Below are 25,772 nucleotides of genomic sequence, written 5' to 3'. Positions count from 1 at the left end.
TTCAGTTCACTTGGTTTGGCTGCCATTCTGAACCTAACTGTACCTGAATAACTCGAAGGGATGTTTCTGGAAAGAAATGTACATTATTTCCTTCACCCCGATGATATAAATGTAGATTCTTTCTAAACCTTTTGGCCAGTGACTGAATTTAGAGTGGTATAAAAGCTTAGTTTTTTTTTTTTAAAACAAACATGGTTTAGCACAGAGCAGCTCCAATCATCTTCTTGGTCCCCTGCCGGTGCTCCTGGTTCCTTCCCCTTGAGCAGTGTCCCCAGAGAAGCTGCTTGCCCTGAGGGCACTGCTGTGTGCTCGCTCCTGAGCCCTATGCATTCATATAACACATAGTCGTGGCTCGCTCTCCCCCTCCACGCTCTCCTCTTGGCGCACTGGCTGTGATTGATAGCAGTGGGAGCCAATAGACTCCTGCAGCTATCTCAGCCAATGAGGAGGGACAGTCTCACTAGATCGGAGGGAGCTCAGATAATGGGGTTGGGCTGCATGCATGAAGGTAATAAAAAACCTTCAGCTTTTAGAGCCCCTTTAAGCAAGCATGTTCATATCAGATGTTAAGACACTGGATATGCCCATATATCCTACAAGTCCGTGACTGATTAGGTAACAAAGCAAGAATGAGGATGACCGCTGTAGAACATGGACCATCAAGTAGGCAGCTCCCACGGTTCTATTCTGGCAGATTCCTAGGCAGACACCCATGCAGTAAAAAGAGCAACCCAACACATTTTACATTTGGAATAATGTACCTGGCCTCCACCTCTGAAATTGCATATATTTTCCTGCTTTTTGTTTTGTGCAGGCAGCTTTACAATTATTTTACTTCTGTTTGTGCATGTAAAAGTTAGAAAAACTGAGACGTAGGTCTTCTTTTTTTTTTTTTTTTGCTCAGAGTATATTTCACATTTGATAGCAGTTGATTCTGTCAGGTATAAATTCAGAATCCTTCTCTGTTTACTGCTGCTTAGAGTGAATAAGCTTGCAGACTTCTGTTGAATAGAAAGTCAGGAGGGCCAACATTCGCAGGAAACATGCTGGTAATTGGAAATAGTTGTTCCAGTGAAATAGTAAGAAGTCATGCACTGCAATAATCCTATCGGAGAAGATGGAAACTGGGATGTATAGTATAACGTGAACAATGCACCCAGCTGTAAAATAGAACACTAGAAGTTACAAAGGAATTCCAAGATAATAATAAACCATGGGGCTGCAGCTCATGAATTTCAGGCAAGGAGTGTAATGTGGAAAAAAATAAAAGGAACCCGTGCTCACAGCATTACTAGTTTCTCACTTTAACCATCCAGCTGCCTTTAAATTTATAGTCATAGACCATCTAAATGAAGATATAAAATGTGTAAGCGAGCTAGATAATTAAATTATAAATCGTGACTAAATCATACTTTCCACATGTGAAAATAAGTTAAAAATATTGACTTAATCAACAAGTTATTATTATTATTATTATTAAGGATTTCTATCGCGCCAGGAGTTTACGCAGCGCTTTACAATATTAGAGGAAGACGGTACATTTGCAATACAATAAAATACAAGAGGATTAAGAGGGCCCTGCTCAGAAGAGCTTACAATCTAATGGGGTGGGGCAGGTGTTACAAGAGGTTGTAAGAGTAGGGAATGAGCTGATGGAAGATTAGTTGGCGGTGTGATAGGCTTCCCTGAAGAGATGAGTTTTCAGGGATTGCCTGAAAGCAGCTACAGTAGGGGATAGCCATACAGGTTGAGGTAGAGCGTTCCAGAGGGTGGGAGAGGCCCTGGAGAAATCCTGGAGACGAGCATGAGAGGAGGAGGCAAGGGAGCTTGAGAGTAGGAGGTCTTGAGAGGAGCGGAGAGGACGATTTGGGTGATATTTGGAGACAAGATTGGTGATGTAGCTCGGGACAGAGTTGTGAATGGCTTTGTATGTTGTGGTTAGTATTTTGAAATTAATTCGCTGGGCAATCGGGAGCCAGTGTAGGAATTGGCAGAGAGGGGAGGCAGAAACTGAGCGGTTGGTAAGGTGGATAAGCCTGGCAGCAGCATTCATGATGGACTGAAGAGGGGATAGCCTATGGAGTGGTAGGCCTATGAGAAGGGAGTTGCAATAGTCGAGGCGAGAAATAATAAGGGAGTGAATGAGTAGCTTGGTGGTTTCAGTTGTTAAAAAGGGGCGAATTTTAGAGATGTTGCGGAGGTGAAGTCTACAAGCTTTTGACAATGATTGGATTTGGGGCTGAAAGGACAGGTCAGAGTCCAGGATTACACCTAGTACCCTGGCATGAGGGGAGGGATTGATGGTTGCATAACTAATTTTGATAGAAATGTCATGGAGGGGGGCACGGGCGGAAGGGAATATTACCAGCTCAGTTTTAGAGAGATTTAGTTTGAGGAAGTGGTGCGACATCCATGTTGATATGTTCGTAAGTAAGTTAGCAATGCGAGAGGAGACTGAAGGAGTGAGGTGAGGAGTAGACAGATAGATTTGAGTGTCATCGGCGTATAGATGGTATTGGAAGCCGTGGGCGGTTATCAAGTGACCAAGGGAGGCGGTGTAGATAGAGAAGAGGAGGGGTCCAAGAACAGAGCCTTGGGGAACCCCCACAGAAAGGGGCAATGGGGAGGAGGAGGTAGAGTTGTGGGTAACACTGAAGGAGCTCTGCGATAGGTAGGAGGAGAACCAAGATAGAGCAGAATCTTGGAGGCCAAGGGAAAATAAAAATGGTAAAAACAGTGCAGCGCTCTTAAACTAAACTATACTGAACAGCAATAGGATCAAATCGCAATGCAAAGTCCATCATCACAGAAGTCAGATGAAAGATCGGGTTTTAAGGATCGAAATGAAAGTTATAAGAGTGATAATCCTTGTAAGGTGCAAAGAATCCCACTGAATTCCAGAGGAGCTAGGTGCAGATAGAAGAAAAAACACACTCCCTCCACCTTCCAGAGTGGCCTCTCACCTCAATATGGTATTATACGGGCATTGCAAACATAGACAGATCACAGACTCCGACCTCTTGATAATCCTTCCAGTGATCAGTGGTGGAGACCAATCAGCAGTAAGCATATAACCTACATCGCTTTGTACTGCACACTCCTGTATGTCTCTCCGATGGCAGGGTAATGAAAAGAGAGAAATGCCAGGATAGTGTAATACTGACTTTAATAGGACTTTAAAAACATGACAAAGTGGCCTCTTACTTGATAAAGATGAAAGTCGGGCATATAACAGCAAAAAGACCGGGACAGCGGGGCTCGCTCGGTGTCACTCGGTCTCCTCCGTGTCAGCGGGTGATGTCAGACGCTCAACTCCTCCTCCCTCCGCACGCGTATCGCCTCCGTGGGTGGAGGCTTCGTCAGCGATGTTCATCGTGTATACTTCGCTGACGAAGCCTCCACCCACGGAGGCGATACGCGTGCGGAGGGAGGAGGAGTTGAGCGTCTGACATCACCCGCTGACACGGAGGAGACCGAGTGACACCGAGCGAGCCCCGCTGTCCCGGTCTTTTTGCTGTTATATGCCCGACTTTCATCTTTATCAAGTAAGAGGCCACTTTGTCATGTTTTTAAAGTCCTATTAAAGTCAGTATTACACTATCCTGGCATTTCTCTCTTTTCATTACCCTGCCATCGGAGAGACATACAGGAGTGTGCAGTACAAAGTGATGTAGGTTATATGCTTACTGCTGATTGGTCTCCACCACTGATCACTGGAAGGATTATCAAGAGGTCGGAGTCTGTGATCTGTCTATGTTTGCAATGCCCGTATAATACCATATTGAGGTGAGAGGCCACTCTGGAAGGTGGAGGGAGTGTGTTTTTTCTTCTATCTGCACCTGGCTCCTCTGGAATTCAGTGGGATTCTTTGCACCTTACAAGGATTATCACTCTTATAACTTTCATTTCGATCCTTAAAACCCGATCTTTCATCTGACTTCTGTGATGATGGACTTTGCATTGCGATTTATTGCGATTTGATCCTATTGCTGTTCAGTATAGTTTAGTTTAAGAGCGCTGCACTGTTTTTACCATTTTGATTTGCTACCCAGGTTTTGTTTCTGTGCCTGATTAGTGTTCAGCTGCTATTTGTTAGGGTTGAGCGCTGATATTCCTTATCATTTGTATATTCTGCCAAGGGAAAATAGTTTATTAAGAAGGAGCGGGTGGTCAACAGTATCAAAAGCCGCAGAAAGGTCAAGTAATAGAAGTATGGAGTAGTGGCCATTGGTTTTAGCAGTTAGTAGATTGTGCATAAAACTGCACGATTAATCGTTAAAAAAAAAATCACTATCTCAATTAAACCCCCCTCACGATCTTCATTTGGCATTGCCACGATTCATAGAGTGCAGAGCAGAGCTGTTCTCTGCTCACTCACAGCTGTCAAAAAAAAAAAACATTTGCTTGAGGCTCTTTTTTTATCCACCTTGCTCAGGCTGGAAGATAACCATAAACATGTTTTACATTGTATCACTTGGTACTTTTTAGATCAAAGGGTTGAACTTCAGTCTGTAAATGAGGGCAGTTTAATCACTTAAAAACTTATTAGGAGTTCAGCCTAATACCTTCAATTCTCCCCTGCAGTCATTAATGTGAGCGGAGTTCAGCCTTATGTTTCAAAATGAAAACATTTCCAGTTTTTATTTTGCAGTTTTCAGTGCTGTTACATGACTTCAATCCCTCTTCCTGCTGAGTCCAAGAGCAGCAAATAGTTGTGGGTACTGAAAGCTAGTGACATCACTTCCAGGGAGGGACACTGTTCCTGTGTAGCCAGTGAGCGTATACAGAATGGGAGGAGCTGACCATAGGTTCCCGCCCAGTGTTCTCTCATCAGTAAGGATGAATTGTACATCCTAATTAATAAGAAAATTAAGAAGTAAAAGAGCCAATTACAAAGGACACGTGATTTTTGAAAGTTTAGAAGGATACAGTTCTATTTCTATTGCTGTTTACATGTGAGTAATGAGTTTTAGGCTCAGTTTCCACTAGTGTGACTTGTCATGTGACTTTGGACACACAAAGTCGCATGACAAGTCAGCCCAATGATTTCAATAGCACCCGTTCCGATCTTTTGCGACCTTGAAAAGGTACCTGCACTACTTTGATGCAACTTTTGATGCGACTGTGATCCAGCGAGTGTAAAGTTGGATCAAAGCTGCACTCAGTCGCACTCCAAAGTTGCATTCTAGCCTTGTGGCTACATTTCCACTAGTGCAACTCTTTAGTTGTGGGATTTAGTGTGAGACTTTGAGTGCAGCTTTGATCCAACTTTACACTCTCTGGATCAAAGTAGCATCGAAGTATTGCAGAAACTTTTTCAAAGTCGCTGATTTTCAAAGTGGCATAGATGGGAATGGGTGCCATTGAAATCTTGTCCAAAGTCGAATGAGAAGTCGCACTAGTGGAAATGGAGCCTAAAACTCATTACTCACATGTAATGAGCAATAGAAAAAGATCTGTATCCTTCTAAACTTTCAAAAAGTTTCCTTTGTACCTTATTTCTTTCATATATTGTGCCTGTCATGTGACCCCCCCCCCCTTCCCCCCTGAAAGATCCCAGACTTAGAGATTTTCTGTGTGCAAACAAAAATTTGGTAGATAACCTGCTTGTATTCATTCCCAAACCCTGTAAAGCTTGGTTTTAAGTATGTTTTTATCATGTCATATTAGGGTGGTCAGGAATATAGGCTGTGATCTTGGTTGAGGTTGAATCTAAGGGGATGTAAAAGATGTTGTCTTTTGTGTTTTAGTTGCAGTTCAGCCTGGAGAGCAACTTCTGAGCCCAGAGAGGAAGAAAGACAGTTCTGAAGACCAAGCAGGAGAAGATGTGGATTCACGAGTACAAGGTACAGATAGTTTTGAGTCTGTGCATATATTGTATACCTTTTACATTGCAGGATGATAACATTGGAGATACCTTGGTGTCTAAATCTTCAGGAGTTACCCTAGCCATGTTCCTAATCACCCCTAGAGCCATGGTCTCCAAACTGATCTTTCCTTTGTTAGGATCCAGATGAAATTCGCTCAGTGTATGGGCAGCTTTAGTCTCTACATTTAGTACAGAAAGTTTAGATTTTAAGTGGTGCACTTTATTGGCTGAAGTATTCCAAGCTCTAAACTTTACCCAAACCTAACCCCAAGAAGCTGGAGAAAACTCTTCTCTCCCTGGTTATTTTACATATACAAACAGATATACCAGTGCAATGGCTTAATCTTCCGCTCATCCCCATATACCATGTATTAAACACAAATCTTTTCCACGGGTTTTGAAATTTATTTAAATTGATCTATGTACATTGCAAGGATTTGAGAAACTTTCTTGCAGATTCCAAACTTGTGTTATTCTGAAGAAATGGCTGTTTGTACATGTCCCATGTGCAGAGTGAATCTGTATGGGAGTGGTTTTATTATCAGCTGCTGCACCTGCAAAGTTCTGAGGAATATGGCAGGGTCTGCATCCCTTTAGAGGGGATTTTCTATTGGGAGTATCTCACCAAAAATTACTTTCTCTTACGTCCTCCGACAGTCGCCGCCTCTTCATATTCGTCACATATGGGGTATTAGACTTTGCTCCGAAGGAGTAGCTAGGCAACAGAATATGTTAACAATAAAGCTTTTAACATATCCCACCCTCAAGGGGTGGTCCCCTCAGTCAATACCCTCCTACTTCCTGCAACCATATCTCAGTTTTAATGTCTAGCTTGTCAGGAGTGGCTGGCTCTCTCTGTGCTGGGACTTTCTGTCCCAGACTCTTTCTTCTTTTTAAAATTTTGTTTGAGTTTTCTCTCTACCTTTACTTAGCTGTTATTTTGTCAGCGTTAGTTAGTTCTTCGGATGAAGAGGATCATGCGGACTGGGTCTCGGGCTGATCCCCCTGGTCGCAGGTCGTGGGTCAGTGGCTTCCCAGTCTGCCATCGAGTGTTCAGCCAGGTAACGCTCCTGGCACAGTGAACGACCCATCCCTGTTCGGTGCAGGGATGATTGGTGAGGTGGCTACCTCACTGGACGCTGTGCGGTTTCTTAACCCCCATTGTGTGCGTCTTGAATGCGACTCTCCCTGCCTCATGTGCAGCGGCTTGTTCGCCTGTGCGGGTCCCCCACGCCATGTGAGGTAAGTGTATTTATGTGGGGACCTGTCTGTCTGGGGGGGTGTCAGTCTGGGACTGTGTAACCTGCCTCTATTCACACTGCTTGTCTCCCTATCTCTCGGCTGCATGCTGTGGGCTGCAAGGGGGGGGGGGGGGGAGCTGTATGACACTGTGTGTGTCAGACTGGTCAGTGTGAGAAGCTGTGTGCTGTGGGGCATGTTTTTTTTGGCATGTTTGGGCATATACAGCGATCGCTGCGGCGTTCTGACATGTATTCTGATTTTGGAATGTAATGTGTGTTTTAATGCACTGTGGAGCGGCGGTTTCGGCGCCAAACGACGCCATTTTGCCTACACTCGCTCCGGCCGCATGTTTTACATGCATGGCGGCCATTTTCTTGTAGCCTCCATAGGCTTACATAGAGCGCCCTGGCAGCATCACTTCCTCTTTCCAGGAACACCGATCGAGGCAGCAGCAGCGGCGAGGGTCTCCTCAGGTTTTATCCTTCTGTTCTTGCTATCCATTGCCTGTGTTCAGTTTGCATATTCCCTGTGGGGGTCTTATTGTGCTTGAGTGTGGTGCGGTGGGCTGCGCTTGCCGCGCTTGCTTAAAAGGGGCAGTTAACCCTTTGTTGTCTGGCATTACAGGGGCAATGGATTCTCAGGAGGGCAAATTTCCTACAGCATTGGTGGAAAGCCAGGGGACCGCTGTTTCCCCCCCAGGGGGGGATTTAGCCACTATTGTGGCTGGCCTTGCTGCTCAGGTGCAGATGCTGGTGGCTGCTCAATCTACTAAAAGGCCCAGAGTTGCTCTTTCCTCTGATTCTGAGGGTGAAGGTGATGGGGCTGTTATGGCGGGGGCCTCCTTATCGGGGTCCCGCTCCTCTCTTGATCTAGTGGGGTCTGAGGTGGAGGCTGAAGTTGAGGGGGTTGAGAATTCTCCCCCTGGCTCGCCTGAAGAGCTTGCAATCATGGATGAGTTGATTGCTTCCATTAAGCAAACGCTGCGTTTGCAGGACGAAGTGTGTCCCCCCCGCTGCCTTGGCGGCTTATGGGACGCAGAGAAAACGCAGGACGCCGCAGGTTTTTCCCTGCAATGATGATTTTCAGCGCGCTGTTAAGGATCAATGGCGCAATCTGCGCAAACCTTTTGCGGTACCAAGTAGATTCAAGCTGCGTTATCCTTTTTCGCCTTCCACTGATGAAAGGTGGTGTGTTCCTCCCCCAGTGGATCACGCAATTGCGGTTTTGAACAAAGCCACTGCGATTCCTGCAGAGGATTCCCCTGTGTTCCGTGATGCCACGGATAGGAGACTGGAGTCTCTTGCCCGTCATACTTATTCTGTTACGGGTTCTATGCTTAAGGCTCTGTTTGCTTCTCTCATGGCGGCCCAGGCGATCGCAAGTTGGACGCAGATGCTTAGGCGCGTCCTAGTGGCCGACTCGGCCTCGCCGGCGACCCTGGATATGGTGGATCAAATCCACCAGGGTGTCATGTATCTGTGTGATGCGGACCTGGACCTGGTTCCGCTGGCTGCACGTGTGCACAGCGTGGCGGTGTTGTCTCGCCGCCTGGTTTGGTTAAAATGTTGGTCGGTGGACCAATCTTCACGTAAGACCTTAGCCAATCTGCCTTATGATGGGTCTCGCCTTTTTGGGGAGTCCCTGGATGTGTTGATTAAGGGGATCACCGGGGGTAAGAGCACTCTCTTGCCCCATTTCCCCAAGGCTAAGGGGGCTTCTGGGAAGAAGCATGCTAATTTTCGGCCTCCTCAGGGGTCCTTTCGTGCCTTTCGGCCGCACTACAAGGGCAAACCGTTCAAAGGTCAAGGCTCTCAGAAGAAGCCCTGGTCTGGTAAACAGAAGTCCGGCCAATCCGGATCTGCAGCCCATAACAGTTCGGCCTGAAGGGGCGCCCTCACCCAGTTTTGGGGTGGGGGGACGCTTGCTCGGTTTTCTTCAGCCCTGGTTGGCCCGTGTGCGGGACAGATGGGTTCAGGAAATCGTTCGATCTGGTTACAAGATCGAGTTTCTCTCTTGGCCGGAGAGCAGATTTTTTCCCTCAAATCTTCAACTGTCTCCAGAGCGCTTGCGGGACCTGCACCTGGCGGTGCGGGACCTGAGGGCTCAGGGAGTGGTGGTTCCGGTGCCTCATCGGGACAGGTTTCGGGGGTTTTATTCCAATCTGTTCACCGTGCCCAGAAAGGAGGGCAAGGTTCGTCCAATTCTGGACTTGAAGGCTCTGAACCGCTCTGTGTGGATTCGCAAGTTCCGCATGGAATCCCTGCGGTCGGTGGTGGCTGCCCTGGTTCCGGGGGAATTCATGGCCTCCATCGATTTGAAGGATGCGTATCTTCACATCCCCATTTTCGAGGGTCACCAGAGATACCTTCGATTTGCCATTGCGGAGGATCACTACCAGTTCGTGGCGTTGCCCTTTGGTCTCGCCTCGGCTCCGCGGGTCTTCACCAAGGTGCTTGCACCGGTTCTGGCATTATTGAGGGCCCAGGGCGTTTCTGTCCTGGGGTATCTGGACGACATTCTGGTTCGGTCTGCGACCAGCCAGGGTCTGGAGAAGGACCTGTCTGTCACGATGCAAACTCTGCAGGAGTTTGGTTGGACGATAAATTTTCCAAAGTCGACACTGAGTCCGTCGGTTCGTCTTCCCTATCTGGGAATGATTCTGGACTCGGTGCAGGCGAAGGTCTTCCTGCCGGAAGACAAACTCAGGACTCTCCAGGAGGAAGTCAGGTCCCTCAGGGACGTTCCGCACTCGTCTCTGCGGACGTGTATGAGATGTCTGGGATTGATGGTCTCGGCCTTCGAGGCGATTCCATTCGCCCAGTTTCACACGCGGGGTCTCCAAGCGGAGATCCTGTCCAGGTGGGACGGGCGACCTCAATCTCTGGATCTTCAAATCTCGTTGAGTCATCGCACCAGAGAAAACCTTCTGTGGTGGCTCCAGTCCCCGTTGGTGTCCGGGGGCAAGTCGTTTCGTCCGATCTCGTGGACGGTAATCACCACGGATGCCAGCCTGTCGGGCTGGGGTGGAGTTCTGGGCGTTCTGTCCGCCCAGGGGACTTGGTCGGAGGGGGAGTCTTCCCTTCCGATCAACATTCTGGAATTGCGTGCGATAAGTCTCTGTCTTCATCGCTGGACGGACCGGCTGCAGGGCTGCCCGGTTCGGGTGCAGACGGACAATGCCACGGCGGTGGCCTACATCAACCACCAAGGGGGCACCAGGAGTGCCCGAGCGGCTAGAGAAGTGGCCGACATTCTGTCTTGGGCCGAGACTCATGTCCCGGCGATAACGGCGGTTCACATTCCGGGGGTGGAGAACTGGCAGGCGGACTATCTGAGTCGCCAGACCCTGGATCAGGGGGAATGGTCTCTCCACCCGGCTGTCTTCCAGATGTTGTGCGCGAAGTGGGGTCTTCCAGATGTGGACCTGTTCGCGTCTCGTCTCAACAACAAGGTGAAGAGGTTCGTGGCAAGGACGCGCGACCCTCGGGCAGACGCGTCGGACGCGTTAGTGGCCCCGTGGCATCAGTACAGGCTGATGTACGCGTTTCCACCGATTCAGTTGCTGTCCAGGTTCCTTCGCAGGTTACACTCGGAACGCAGCACGGTGATTCTTGTGGCACCGGACTGGCCTCGCCGGTCCTGGTACGCAGACCTCGTGAATCTGGCGGTCGACGCCCCGTGGCGTCTGCCTCTTCGAGACGATCTACTGTCTCAAGGACCGATATACCATCCTGCTTTACAGTCGCTGGCTTTGACGGCCTGGCTGTTGAGACCGAGGTCCTGAAGGAGAGGGGTCTCTCTCCAGAGGTCGTTCATACTTTAATCAACGCGAGGAAGTCTTCCTCAGGGAAGGTTTATTACCGTACTTGGAAGGCCTATTTTGCCTGGTGTGAGTCCAGGGGGTTTTCACCCCGCACGTACTCGGTTTCCCGTGTGCTGTCTTTCCTTCAAACGGGTGTTGATCAGCGTTTGGCGCTGGCTACGATAAAGGGTCAGGTGTCTGCACTGGCCGTTCTGTTTCAACGTCCCGTGGCTTCCAACTCCTTGGTTGGCACCTTTGTTCAGGGTGTGCGGCATCTGGTCCCCCCTAGGCGGGATCCTCTGCCCCCTTGGGACTTGAATCTCGTTCTATCTGTGTTACAACGTGCTCCTTTTGAACAGATCAGGGAGATCTCGTTGTCTATGTTGTCCAAAAAGGTCGCCTTTTTGGTGGCGATCACTTCGGCTCGCAGAGTGTCGGAGCTGGCGGCTTTTTCCTGCAAGTCTCCGTACCTGGTTATTCATTTGGATAAGGTGGTCTTGCGACCTAATCCTTCGTTTCTTACGAAACGAGTTTCGGAATTCCATCTTAATGAGGATATTGTCTTGCCTTCGTTGTGCGCGAAGCCTAAACATCCAAAGGAGGTGAGATTGCATTCTCTGGATGTTGTTTGGGCGATAAGGGTTTACCTTAAATCGACTAAGTCTTTTCGAAAGACGGACTCCTTGTTTGTTCTTCCAGAGGGTCCTCGGAAGGGCATGGCGGCTTCGGCCTCTACCATCGCCAAATGGATCAGGCAGACCATTGAACAGGCCTATGCTTTGCAGGGGAAGGTTCCCCCTGTGCCTGTGAAGGCGCACTCTACTAGATCTCTGAGTACGTCTTGGGCCTGTCGTCATGGGGCTTCTGTAGCCCAGGTGTGTAAGGCGGCGACTTGGTCGACCGTGCACACTTTCACAAAATTCTACAAAGTAGATGTTCAGGCATCGGCGGATGCTTCCTTTGGCCGCAAGGTTCTTAGTGCGGCTGTTCCCTAGGGTCCCTTGTTGGGGACTCCTGGCTGTTGGGATAAGTTTTGTATCCCCTGGTTTTTTTGTCTTTTCCTGGGTTGTTGCTCCTGTTGAGCACTTGTTTTTTGCTGTTGCCCAGCTGGTTTCCTTCCTTTGGTAAGGTTCCTTTCTTTGATGCGGAGACTGCGTTGCCTTTCGGCGCGGATGCGTTTCCCACCCCTCATGTTTGCACTGCTTTGGGACGTCCCCATATGTGACGAATATGAAGAGGCGGCGACTGTCGGAGGACGTAAGAGAAAACGGAATTTTTGTAAAATCTTACCTGTAAAATTCCTTTCTCTGAGTCCTCCGACAGTCGCCGCCCCCGCCCCTCTTTTGGGGTTTGGTTGTATACTCTACTGCTATTCCACTAAAACTGAGATATGGTTGCAGGAAGTAGGAGGGTATTGACTGAGGGGACCACCCCTTGAGGGTGGGATATGTTAAAAGCTTTATTGTTAACATATTCTGTTGCCTAGCTACTCCTTCGGAGCAAAGTCTAATACCCCATATGTGACGAATATGAAGAGGCGGCGACTGTCGGAGGACTCAGAGAAAGGAATTTTACAGGTAAGATTTTACAAAAATTCTGTTTTTTTGTTGCAGGGGATAAAAAAAATCTGACTTGTATTCCCCCCGCGAAAGTGGAGTTACTCTTTAAATAATACGTGCACTTAGATTCAAAATCACTTGGGCAGTACTCTTAAACTTTTCGTCAGAAGACAGCAAACATCAGATGACTCAGAGTTGCTTTGTGGAACTGCATCTTCAAGACTGCAACAGACATGCTGGATCATGTGTAGAGAGATTATGGAGGACATTGTGCAGGATCAGGGGACAGATGGCTGGCTGGAGGGAGTCCAGAGGAATCTGTGATGAGCCAGCTCTCAGATCACTTTAGAGCTGCAATGGTTAAAAAATCATGATCTCAATTCACCCGCCCCCCACAATCTTAAAACGGCATGTCCTCGATTCGTACAGAGCGGTTTTATGCTCACTCACAGCTGTTTATCAACATTCTTAAGGCTGCTAGATACATTGTAAAACATTGTGTTTGAAATTCATTACTTTGATCTAAAAGAAGGATATTATAACTTTTAGGGCACTTTCACACGGTCCGCCTCCGTAGGCGGATCCGTGTTGCTCAGCAGGGATCGATCCGCGATCCCCGCTGAGCCGGCGGATGACAGCTCCGTCTCCGCTTGCAGAGCGGAGAGGGAGGTGTTTCAGCCCCCGCTGCCCTCTATGGGGGATCGGATGAGAGTGGACCGCCTGTCCGCTCTCATCAGATCCGATCCGCTCCGATTACTGAACCGATGGAAAAATAGGGTTTCCATCCATCCAGATTTCACGTACAGGATCGGATACGGATGGCAGCGGGTGTCAGCGGAGGTGTCTCCGCTGACACCCGCTGCCCCATAGAGCTGCATGGAGGATCCGATCAGATCCGCCTAAAAAACTGACAGGCGGATCTGATCGGATCGCCCGTGTGAAAGCCCATAGTCCATAGTCTGTAAAGGATGGCAGTTTAACCTCCTTAAAGACCAAACCTTTTTCTGACACTTGTTTACAAGTTAAAATCAGTATTTCGCGATCGTTCATTGACAGACGCAGCTCCATATTCTTCTTAACCATTGGGTTATGCTGCCCCCTACAAGAGTAGGACACTAGGCAGGAAAAAACTTAACCAAGCCTATGGGGCAGTCCCTGCAGGCATACACCCACTCACTCTGCTATAGGATTCAGTTGGTTTCTGCCTGGTTTTAGAAGTAGGACATAGTTCTTGGCTGGGACTTCGGTCTTAGCTTGTACTTGGAAAGCTGTCTGTCCAGGCGACCTGGACTCTGAAAAAGTTTCAATATTCTGGAACTCAGAGCGATAAATGTTTGCTTGAGTCACTGGACAAATCGTCTGCAGGGTTGTCCAGTTCGGATTCAATCAGACAATGCCACAGCCGTGGTTTACGTCAATCATCAAGGGGGCACCAAGAGTGTCCTGCGGCCCGGGAGGCGGCCGAGATCTTAATATGGGCAGAAAATTATGTTCAAGCCCTCTCTGCCATGCATATATTCGGAGTGGAGAATTGGCAGGCGGATTACTGGAGTCGTTAGGTGTTGGATCAGGGGGAAGGGTCCCTGCACCTGGAGGTGTTTCACCTGTTGTGTGTACAGTGGGGTCACCCGATGTAGACCTGTTCGTTTCTTGGCTCAACGAGAAGGTACAGAGGTTTGTAGCCAGGTCTCGGGATCCTCTGGCCGATGCCACAGACATTTCCTCCGCTGAAACTTCTGCCTAGGCTTCTGAGCTGAATAGCGATGGAAAGGATTCAAGTAATTCTGGTGGTCCCAGACTGGCCTCGCCGGTCGTGGTATGCAGATTTGGTAAGGTTGGTCGCGGATGCTCCTTGGAGACTTCCTCTCAGGGAAGATCTGTTGCCTCAAGGGCCGATCTTCCGTCCTTCTTTACAGTCACTGGCTTTATTGGCGTGGATTTTAAAAGCCAGGTATTGAAGGATAAGGGTCTTTCTGACTCAGTGATTCCTACACTGTTGAAGGCTAGAAAATCCAGGAAGATTTATCACCGTACGTGGAAATCGTACGCCCCATGGTGTGAATCGATTAACATCTGAACTTGTGTATAGTGGTGTATATACACCTTGCCGGTTTAATAGCAGGCATTTTTTTGGATTCTTTGCAGTCAGGAAAAACATCTGAACTTGTGTATAGTGCTACTGTGCACAAGTTCAGATGTTTTGCCTGCCTCCAAAAACCCCCAAAAAATGCCAGCAAAAACACACTGGGCATTTTTTTTTTTTTTTTGACGCTAGCGTTTTTTTTGGCATTTTTTGGGGTTCTTTTGAGGCAGGCAAAACATCTGAACTTGTGTATAGTGGTGTATATACACACATACATATATTTATATACACACCTAGACATATATAGGTGTGATAGTAGCAGAAATATATGCTTGCGCTAATGAAATCATTTACAGTAATATATATATCAATTGGCTTTTGCTAATGGTTCTGGTCCAATCACGGGCTTTTAAAGCCCATTTCCTGAAGCATTGCATTTTGGTCGGTTCTGGTTGCCGAATTCCGAACTTTTTGGGCAAAAAGTTCTAAATTCGGCCGAACCTCGAACACCCAATGTTCGGGCCGAACCGATGGTGGACCCGAACCGTTCGATCATCCCTAGTCACAACGAAACAAAACGCAGGTTTTTTTTGGGAAAAAATACAGTTTAATGAATTAAAAAAAAAAATAAACAATAAAGTTAGCCCAATTTTTTTGTATATAGTAAAATATGTTACACCAAAAATCGTGATCTTTATTCTAAGAAAAAAAAAAAAACGTGATTCTCATTTTATACAGAATCGTGCAGCTCTAGGTCACTTTAATATTAAGATTACAAATTCAAGGGTTCCTCTATCTACACAAGCGGGGTGGATCATGGAGGTATGCTACCACCCCCCATGGGTTGAGGAGAGTTTAGCCAGCAGTTACAAGTCTCATCTCCCTGCAGGCCAAAGGATCTCAAGGATGATGGAGCCAATTTCAAAAATGGCTGGTTATAATTTAGGCATTGCTTCTACTGTAGTTGCAGTCCTATCTTTACCATTATACTGTAATTTTACCTAAATTTTTTTTTCCCTTTCAATCTGGCTGACTTGTGAGATTGTAACATTTGAGTTCTTTTCCAGTCTTGGGTCACTTCACAGTCCTTATGCGTTGTTTTAATGTAATGATTCTCATTCTTTGGGTATCCCATTAGTAAAATTGGTTGTCTGTCACCTTATTTTTATAGAAATTTTCCTTCCCTGAGTTCTAAGGGTTGTTGTGTAAGGCTTGGGCCTTCCTGTGTAGACTAACTGGTCATTCAAGAGTCCTTTGGGGACCTGTTATTCTGTGGTTTGTTCCAGTATTTCTTCTGTTGACCACATCATGTTGTGGGACTTTTCTACCTTGTTCAGGTTATTATATTGTTCCACCTGTTTTGGTGGGTCTTTGGTTCACAGCCTCCTGCTGGTTCAGCTACAGTGTTCATTTTAGGTGGAGATGTTCCCTACTGGTGATGCTCTCCTCTGTCCTGGTCCTGTGCATCAGGTTTATTCACTGCTGCTTACCCTCGGTCGCTGGCAGGTTTCCTGGTCATGCGGGAGGGGGGCTTCTTTTTATCTGATCATATTGGTTTGCTCTTTTGGTGGTTCTGTAGTTGCAGACTGTTATGAGTCATAAGTCAGGGGCTGTCACACTATCTGAATTCCTATTTCCCTAAATGGCTGACCAAGAAAATAAGATTTTTGTTCTTACCCTTAAATCTTTTTCTTGTGGTCAATTGAAGGAAAGAGGTCCCTCCTATCTCTGTTTTTTGCTTCTGCTTTGGTACTGCTTTTTAATAAAACCAAAGAATGCTGGTAAGAGAAGGAATACTCCAGATGCTGGCTTACAATTTTTCAGTTTGCCCATGTCCAAGCTTCTTCTTCGGCAGTATAACTTGACTGTATATGAATTCCTGCTTCACTAAATAGATTTTACAGTAAGTACAAGAATCTTATTTTGTTTCTTTTCAGGAGCTGTATTTATTAAGACTGCCTGCACTATGATATCTGAGATGGTGGATTCCCTGCAGACAGTTTTGTTGTATGGACACAAGAAGAACAGCAATATTGCAGCATTTCTCACTCCAGTGTTACGGAACATAATGGTCAGCCTGGCTAGGTTGCCTGCAGTCAACAGCTACACAAGAGTCCCACCACTGGTGAGTCACCCTTTTAATATGAAACTACTTTTTTTTTTTTTTTAACTTGTAACTATATTTGAACATGGTCACCTTAATGCTAATTCGCTTTCAACTGAATGTAAACACAAGAAAAAAAATGTAATATATATTACAGCTTAAGCTACATTCCTTAAATGTGGTGGCTGCATTAGTTTTTTAATCTTTTGGGTTTTTTTTTTTTTTCTTTTATTTTCATTTGCTATCAAGCCTGTAACACACTTCCATTTCCTAGGGTGAGAACACCTGCTTACTGTACTGTATCCGTGTAGCAGCAGCATTGTTATCCAAGAACAGAACTACACAAACATAGGGAGAAGGTGTTCTGTAGTTCAGAGATAAACTGGGCAGTGCTGATAAGGCTGCTTGAGATAGCGTAGAGTTGTAGAGTGCTAAGGACACATAGCAGCAATACATCTCTCGCAGTCAACAGCTGTTATTCTTTCCTGTCTTTGAAGGGAAACAAAAAGTGGTAAACTTCTGATCACAGGAGGATTAGACACTAGCCAAAAATAAAATTCTGTGAGCCAGCCCAGGGTTTAACTCCTCCCACTACCAACATGCTTCAGTTTTATTTGGAGTGGATGTATTTTCTTCAATTCTGCTGTTGTAAAGTTGAACCTGTGATTTTCTAGAAAGTTTTTGTTTTTTTTCTCTCTGCCTGTTTACTGTTCCAAACCTGGAGGGGTCGTTAGCCTTATGCTGGATCTCAAAACCTTGATCATCTTACTTCGGGTCCACAAATTTCGGGTGGAATTGGCCAGATTTGTTATTCCTTCCCTTAATTAGAGAGCCTTTGTGGCTTCTGTGGACAAAAAAGATGCTCCCTTATATGTATGTGTCCATCTTTTCAGTGTACGGTTTTCTAAGGCTTGCTGTAGGGACTCTGCACTACCAGTTCTTGACCTACTATTGAGCACTTCGGGAGTTCACCGAGGGTCTGACTCCAGTGTTGGCCCTGTTGCACTCTGGTTTAATCTCCTTTGTTTTTGTTGATGGAACAGTTGGCGAGGGCTTAGCTAGACAACATGTCCCTGTCCAGACATGACAGAAGTTTAATTGGATCTTTCACCTTAAACAGTCACTGAAACCCGATTCCTCACTTCATGTATTTGCATCTGGTCCTGGGCACATCTCAGGTCAGAGTGCTCCTTCCCTAGGAGAAGCTTAAGACTCTGTGACCTCAGGTTCAAACTCTTCAGTCCAAAAACTGTTTGACTCTTCAGTTTTGCATGTTAATCATAAGGCTGATGGTAGCCTCCTTCGAAGCAGGTCCCTTTGCCCAATTTCACTTCAGACCTCTGAGACCCAATCCTCTGCCTTCCGATAAACCGATCTTTCTCTTGACGGGGCAATTCGGTTGACACCAGGACCAAGGCTATCCTTGCTTTTTGGCTCAGGAATCCAATTCTCGAGTCAGGGAAGATCCTTATAAGTCTTTTTGGAAGATTCATGCAACAAATGCCAGCCTGTCATCAACATTCCAGAAATGGACGACCGGCAGGCAGATTTCCTCAGCTGGCAGTATCTGGACCTGAGAGTGTACTCTCCATACCTGGAGGTGTTCTAGGACCTGTCACTGTTGGGTAACGTCTGATGTGATTTTCCTGGCCTCCAGGTCTGTCACCAAACTGGACATGTTTGGATCCAGGTAGGGGATCCACTGACAGTAGCTGTGGATGTTCTGATGGCTCTGTGGGATCCCTACATCCTGATCTATGCCTTACCTCCTCTAAAACAAATACTTTGCCTGCTCTACAGGATTAAGGAGGAAGGCATTCCAGACATCCTCTTTACTTTTGGCTTGGTTAAGGCAAATGTGGTACACCGACTTGGTAAGGTTTTTAGCGGATACACTGAGACCGTCTGGATCTACTGTCTCAAGGGCCAACTTGCCATCCTGTTTCTTGGTCACTGGCCTTAATGACATGTCTGTTGAAGCCCAAGCTTCAAAGGACAGGAGCATATTTTAGTATGTCATTCCTACAGTGCTTAAAGCTGAGAAGTCTGCTTCCCATAGTTACATAGTTAGTGGGGTTGAAAAAAGACATCAGTCCATCCAGTTCAACCTATGATGTGTTTGTGTTTGCTGTTAACTGTACATTGTATACCCCTGTATGTTGTGGTCTTTAAGGTGCCCATCTAATAGTTTTTTGAAACTATTGATGCTCCCTGCTGATACGACTGTTTGCGGAAGAGAATTCCACATCCTTACTGCTCTGACAGTAAAGAACCCCCTACGTACTTTAAGGTTAAACCGCCTTTCCTCTAGTTTTAGTGAGTGGCCACGTGTCTTATTGTATTCCCTTTCTCTGAATAGTTTTTTCCCTATGCTAGGGTCGCCAGTACATTATTTGTACATTGATATCATATCCCCCCTCAATCGTCTCTTCTCCAGAGAGAATAAGTTCAGTGCTTGTAGTCTTTCCTCATAGCTGATTTCCTCCATTCCCCTAATTAATTATTTTTATTTCCCTTCTCTGTACTCATTCCAGTTCCAGCACATCCTTCCTGAGGACCAGTGCCCAGAACTGGACAGCATACTCCAGATGTGGCCGGACCAGAGTCTTGTAGAGTGGGAGAATAATCTCTTTATTTCTGGAGTGAATCCCCTTTTTTATACATCCCAGTATTCTGTAGGCTTTGCTTGCAGCGGGTTGGCATTGCATGCCACTTCCAAGCCTGTTGTCTACCAGTACCCCCAGGTCCTTTTCCATCTTAGATTCACCCAGAGGTTACCCCCCTAGTGAGTAGCTTGCTTTCTGGTTTCTGGCACCCAAGTGCATTACTTTACATTTTTCAACATTAAACCTCATCTGCCATGTAGTTGCCCACCCCGTTATTTTGTTCAGGTCCGCTTGTAAGGTTTCCACATCCTGCATAGAAGATATTGGCATGCTTAGTTTAGTATCATCCGCAAATACTGAGATTGTACTAGATATCCCCTCCGCTATATCATTTATGAATAAATTAAACAGGATTGGCCCCAGGAGAGAACCCTGGGGGACCCCACTTTCCACACCCGCCCAATCCGAGAACTCCCCATTAATCACCACCCTTTGCACTCTCCCATGGAGCCAGTTCTCTATCCAGGTACTCCCCTTATGGTCCATACCTACCTTCCTTAGTTTGAACAGTAAGCGTTTGTGGGGAACGGTGTCAAAGGCCTTTGCAAAGTCCAGATACACCACATCCACAGGCTTACCTTTATCTAGGTGGCAGCTCACTTCATCATAGAAGGTTAATAAATTGGTTTGGCAAGAACGATTTTTCATGAATCCATGCTGATTACTAGTAATAGTACCAGTTTCATTGTATGTGGTCCCTTAACCGGTTGCCGACTGCGCACAGTATATTTACTGCGGCAGTCAGCCCCGGCCAGGCAGAGTGACGTAGATCTACGTCACTCGCCTGTCACTGCTATTAGAGCCAATAGCGGGCGAGCGCGCGCCCGCCTCGGCTCGTTCAGGGAGGAGTGCGGGCGTGTGACCGGCGGACCCGATGTCTTACTGCAGTAACAGTGCATATATATAGTACTGATTACTGCAGTAATGTCACTGGTACCCCCAAAAGTGTCAAAAATGTCAGTCAAGGGTCCGATCTGTCCGCCGCAATGTCGCGGTACCGCAAAAAAAATCGCAGATCGCCGCCAATACTCGTAAAAAAAAAAAAAAAACACCAAAAATGACAAAAATTTTTCCCTTTGTTAGTAAACGCGATAACTTTTGCGCAAACCAATCAAAATACGCTTTTTGCGATTTTTTTTTTTTTTTTTTTTACCAAACATATGTAGCATAAAACAAATTGGCCGAAAATGTTAAAAAATTTAGATTTTTACATTATTTTTTGGGGGAATTTCATATAAAAAAAAGTGAAAAATATTGTTATTTTTGCAAAAATTGCGCTCTTTTTTTGTTTATAGCGCATGATCAAAAAATCGCACAGGTGATCAAATACCACCAAAAGAAAGCTCTGTTTGTGGGAAAAAAAGGACGTGAAATTCATTTAGGTACAGCTTCGCACGACCGTGCAATTGTCCGTTAAAGTCACGCAGTAAAAAATCGCAAAAAAACCCCTGGTCAGGAAGGGGGTAAAATCTTCCGGGGCTTAAGTGGTTAACATCCCCTCCAAAATCTTGCAGACTGCTGATGTTAGGCTGACCGGCCTATAGTTACCCAGGATATATCTCGGCCCTTTTTTAAATATTGGTACCACGTTGGCTTTTTTCCAATCAGCTGGCACCATACCTGTCTGTAAACTATCCTTAAACATCATGAATAATGGTCTGACAATCACCTGGCTGAGCTCTTCTTTAACCCCTTCCGTACCGCGTCATGTAAAATGAGGTCGGCACAAATCCTTTCTCGATCCGGGCGGACGTCATATGACGGCGCCCAGATCTCCCCGCTACTGCGTGCCCCCGGGGGCGCGCAGCGCGGCGATCGGGGACGAGGCTCGTCCCTCGGACAGAGCCCATCCCCGATCTAGGTAAAGAGCCAATGAAATTGGCTCTTTACCACGTGACCGGCTGTGTCCAATCACAGCCGGTCACAAATGTCATCAGAGAACACGGTAACTAGCTGTCACCGTGTTCTCCTCCTCACACACTGATCCTGTGTGAGGAGGAGATTGTGGTAACAGCTAGTTACCAAGTACAGTGCACCCCAACCACACTGATTGCCCCCCCCCCCCCAATAAAGAGCACCTGTCACTAGCCCATCAAAGTACCCGAGTACCTGTCACCAGCCCATCAGGTACTCTGATGACAGGTACTCGGGTACTCTGATGGGCTGATGACAGGTACTCGGGTACTCTGATGACAGGTACTCTGATGGGCTGGTGACAGGTACTCTGATGGGCTGGTGACAGGTACTCGGGTACTCTGATGATGGGTACTCGGGTACTCTGATGACAGATACTCGGGTACTCTGATGACAGGTACTCGGGTACGCTGATGACGGATACTCGGGTACTCTGATGACAGGTACTCGGGTACGCTGATGACGGGTACTCGGGTACTCTGATGACGGGTACTCGGGTACTCTGATGACAGGTACTCGGGTACTCTGATGACGGGTACTCGGGTACTCTGATGACGGGTACTCGGGTACTCTGATGACGGGTACTCGGGTACTCTGATGACGGGTACTCGGGTACTCTGATGACGGGTACTCGGGTACTCTGATGACAGGTACTCGGGTACTCTGATGACAGGTACTCGGGTACTTTGAGTACCCGTCACCAGAGTACCCGAGTACCCGTCATCGGAGTACCACGAGTACCTGTCACCTACCCATCAGAGTACCCAAGTACCTGTCACCTACCCATAAGAGTACCCGAGTACCTGTCACCTGCCTATCGGAGTACTCGAGTACCTGCCACTTGCTCATCAGTACCAGAGTACCTGTCACCTGCCCAGCAAAGTACCCGAGTACCTATCACCCTTCATACAGCCACCATGTCCAAGTCCAAAAAGGTTTATATACGTCCTCCGTTTAAACCTAAATACCGGTGTTATGGCAGCAGATAGCTGCCATAACCCTGGTATTTTTTTAAACGGTGGACGGTTGGCTTTCCGATAAGGGTGGTCCCAGCGGCGGATTCGCCGCGGGATCACCCTTCCGGGGTGGCGGAAGAGGTGCCCCCCCCCCCCTCCCTCTGCATTCTGGTCCTTTTCCCCGCTTACCGGACCCGCCGGCAGCGGGGAAAACGATCCGGTCCCAGATCCTCACAGACAGGATGTCGAGTGAGGGCAAGCTTTCCCTCACTCGACTCTATGGTCTTGGAGTACCGGAGCTACGGCAAACGTCGTTGCCTATCAACCAGTTTAAAGGTCCCCTTTTTTTTTTTTCATTTTATTTAATTTTTTTTTTTTTTTCTATCTTTTAGTGTACTTGTGAGATCTGAGGACTTTTTGACCCCAGATCTCACAAAAAAGAGGTCCTGTCGTGCCTTTTTCTATTACAAGTAATGTTTACATTTCTTGTAATAGAAATAAAAATGATCAATTTTTTTTTTTTTAAAAAACAGTGTAAAAATAAAAAATAAGAAATAAAATATATAGTAAAAAAAAAAAAAAAAAATTAAAGCGCCCTGTCCCCGCGAGCTCGCGCGCAGAAGCGAACGCATGCGGAAACCCCGCCCACATATGTAAACAGTGTTCAAACTACACATGTGAGGTATCGTCGCGATCGTTAGAGCAAGAGCAATAATTTGAGCCCTAGACCTCCTCTGTAACTCTAAGATAGCAACCTGTAGAAATTTTTAAAATGTCGCCTATGGGGATTTTTAAGTACCAAAGTTTGTCACCATTCTGTGAGCGTGCGCAATTTTGAAGCATGACATGTTGGGTATCTATTTACTCGGCGTAACATTATCTTTCACATTATGGAAAACAATTGGGCTAACTTTACTGGTTTCTTATTTTTTAATTAAAAAAAGTGATTTTTTTCCCAAAAAAATGCGTTTGGAAGACCGCTGCGCAAATACGGTGTGATAAAAAATATTGCAATAATCTCCATTTTATTCTCTAGGGTCTCTGCTAAAAAAAAATATATAATGTTTTGGGGTTCTAAGTAGTTTTCTAGCAAAAACAACTGATTTTAGCTTGTAAACACCAAATGTCAAAAATAGGCCTAGGCAAGTGGCTAGGATGCATGATGATGCTCCTTGGAAGTTTAGGCCCCTCTATATGGCTAGGCTGTGAAAAAGTCTCACACATGTGGTATTGCCATACTCAGGAGGAGTGGCAGAATGTATTTTGGGGTGTCATTTTTGCTATGTACATGCTATGTGTTAGGAATATTCTATAAATTTACAACTTTGTGTAAAAAAAAAAAGTTTTTATTTTTTTCCCACATTTTCCAAAAACTTGTGGAAAAAAATGACATGTTCAAAGGACCCATAATGCCTCATAGAATATACGTTGGAGTGTTTGCTTTCCAAAATGGGGTCATTTTGTGGACTTTTCCATTGTATTGGTGCTCTAGGGCCTTGAAAAGTGTGATAGGTAGTAAGAAAGTTTTATGTGTATTTATGCTCCTAAAACGCCTTATGGTGCTACTTTGACGTGGAGTTTCTTTTTGTGGCCAGGCTGTGTAAAAGTCTCACACATGTGGTATCACCATACTCAGAAGGAGTAGCAGAATGAATTTTGGGGTGTCATTTTTGCTGTGTACATGCTATGTGTTAGAAATAGCTTATAAATTGACAACGTTTTGGGGAAAAAAAAGAAAAAAAAATGTTTTCTTCATTTTCCCAAGAATTGTGGGAAAAAATTATAACTTCAAAAAACTCACCATGTCTCTTACTAAATACCTTGGACTGTCTACTTTACAAAAAGGGGTTATTTGGTCGGTATTTGTACTGTCCTGACATTTCAGGGCCTCAAGAAAGGAGATAGGCCATCAGTACATCTGGTGTGATCAATTTTCAGTAATTGGTACCATAGCTTCTAGACTCAATAACTTTCACACAGACTAAATAATATACACTAATTTGGGTTAATTTTACCAGAGATATGTAGCAGTATAAATTTTGGCCCAAATGTATGAAGAAAAATTAATTTTTTGCAAAATTTTATAATAGAAACTAAAAAAAAGTGTTTTTTTTTGCAAAATTTTTGCTCTTTTTTTCCTTATATCACGAAAAAAAAAAACCCCAGTTGTGATCAAATACCACCAAAAGAAAGCTCTATTTGTGTGAAAAAAATGATAAAAATTTTGTTTGGTTACAGTGTAGCATGACTGAGCAATTGTCATTCAAAGTGTGAGAGTGCTGAAAGCTGAAAATTGGTCTGGGCAGGAAGGGGGTCTAACTGCTCTGTATGGAAGCGGTTAAGAACCCTCGGATGCAAGCCATCCGGTCCCGGTGATTTATTTATGTTAAGTTTCTCTAGTTTAGTTCTAAGTCTATTAGCCATGGCGGTACTTCCTGAGGTGTATTATTTAGTTTGGCCTTACAAGCTGGGTTAGTGTAGCCCCCCAATTCTTTTGTGAAGACTGAAGAGAAGAAATTATTTAACACTACCGCCTTTTCCCTGTCCTCTGTGGCCAAATCTCCCTTGTCGTCTTTTATGGGGCCAATGTGTTCTGGCCTCGCTTTCTTACTATTTATATACTTAAAGAATTTTTTGGGGTTCTTTTTACTCTCTTCCACTATATGTCTCTCGTGTTCTATTTTAGCCGCCCTGATTTCGTCTTTACATTTCTTATTACACTCTTTGTAATGCCTGAATGCTGCCAATGACCCCATCAGTCTTGCATTTTTTGAAGGCCTTTTCTTTAGCATTAATATGCATTTTTAAGTTGGAGTTTACCCACCCAGGGTTTAGTTTTGCTCTTTTAAATTTATTTCCCTTTGCAATGCACTGGTCAATCCCTTTGTTTAGTATGCTCTTGAAGCACTCCCATTTTTCCTCTGTGTTCTTTGTTCCCACGGTTCTGTCCCATTTGATATTTTCTAGCGGAGAGCGCAGTTTTGGGAAATTGGCTCTTTTGAAATTCAGTGTCCTTATATTACCCTTATGTTTCCTATTACTATGATTAATACTGAAACGAATTGACCTATGGTCACTGTTTCCTAAGTTGCCCCGTATTTCTATATCCGTGAGTAGGTCTGTATTGTTGGTAATCAGTAGGTCAAGTACCGCATTGTTTCTTGTGGGTGCATTCACCATGTGACCCATGACATTGTGGTCTCCCCTTTCTTAACCTTTCTTAACCTTTCATCTAATGTAGTCTCTGCCCAGATATTGTAATCCTGTCCTTTTTGCCCATTTTTTTTTCTTTTTTTTTTTTTTTTTTTTTTAGGGATCTGTGAATCAATATGCGCTCGTGTGGGCGGAGCCCCGCACATCCTGCTCTCTTTGAATTTGTGGCAGTGGGTATGGGGAGAAGATCCCTGACTCGCTGCCACAAGGAGGAGGGGTCTGATGCTGAGCATATTATACCTCAAATATGAGTGTAACATGATCTGACAGACTTACTTGACAGGACCACCGGGTGAAACTTAAAAAAAAAAAAAATGCCTAAACTAATGTGGCCACCACATCTAATGCTCTAAGCATTGATGCT

The 25,772-nt window shown here is 45.8% G+C and overlaps 1 protein-coding gene across 1 annotated transcript in view; it reads left to right on the top strand.

Annotated features, from left to right (window-relative positions):
* The window catches only part of HTT (huntingtin), a 427,987-nt gene that overhangs the window by 307,950 nt on the left and 94,265 nt on the right, over positions 1–25,772 (top strand). The window contains exons 50-51 of the mRNA XM_082256463.1: positions 5,751–5,846; positions 16,493–16,680. Of these exons, the coding sequence (XP_082112589.1) occupies positions 5,751–5,846; positions 16,493–16,680 (284 nt within the window). The remainder of the gene's footprint in view (positions 1–5,750; positions 5,847–16,492; positions 16,681–25,772) is intronic.

The sequence above is a fragment of the Pelophylax lessonae genome (assembly GCF_965119305.1).
Source record: "Pelophylax lessonae genome assembly, chromosome: 1".
Lineage (NCBI taxonomy): Eukaryota > Metazoa > Chordata > Amphibia > Anura > Ranidae > Pelophylax > Pelophylax lessonae.
This window is presented reverse-complemented; position numbering and strand designations above follow the sequence as displayed.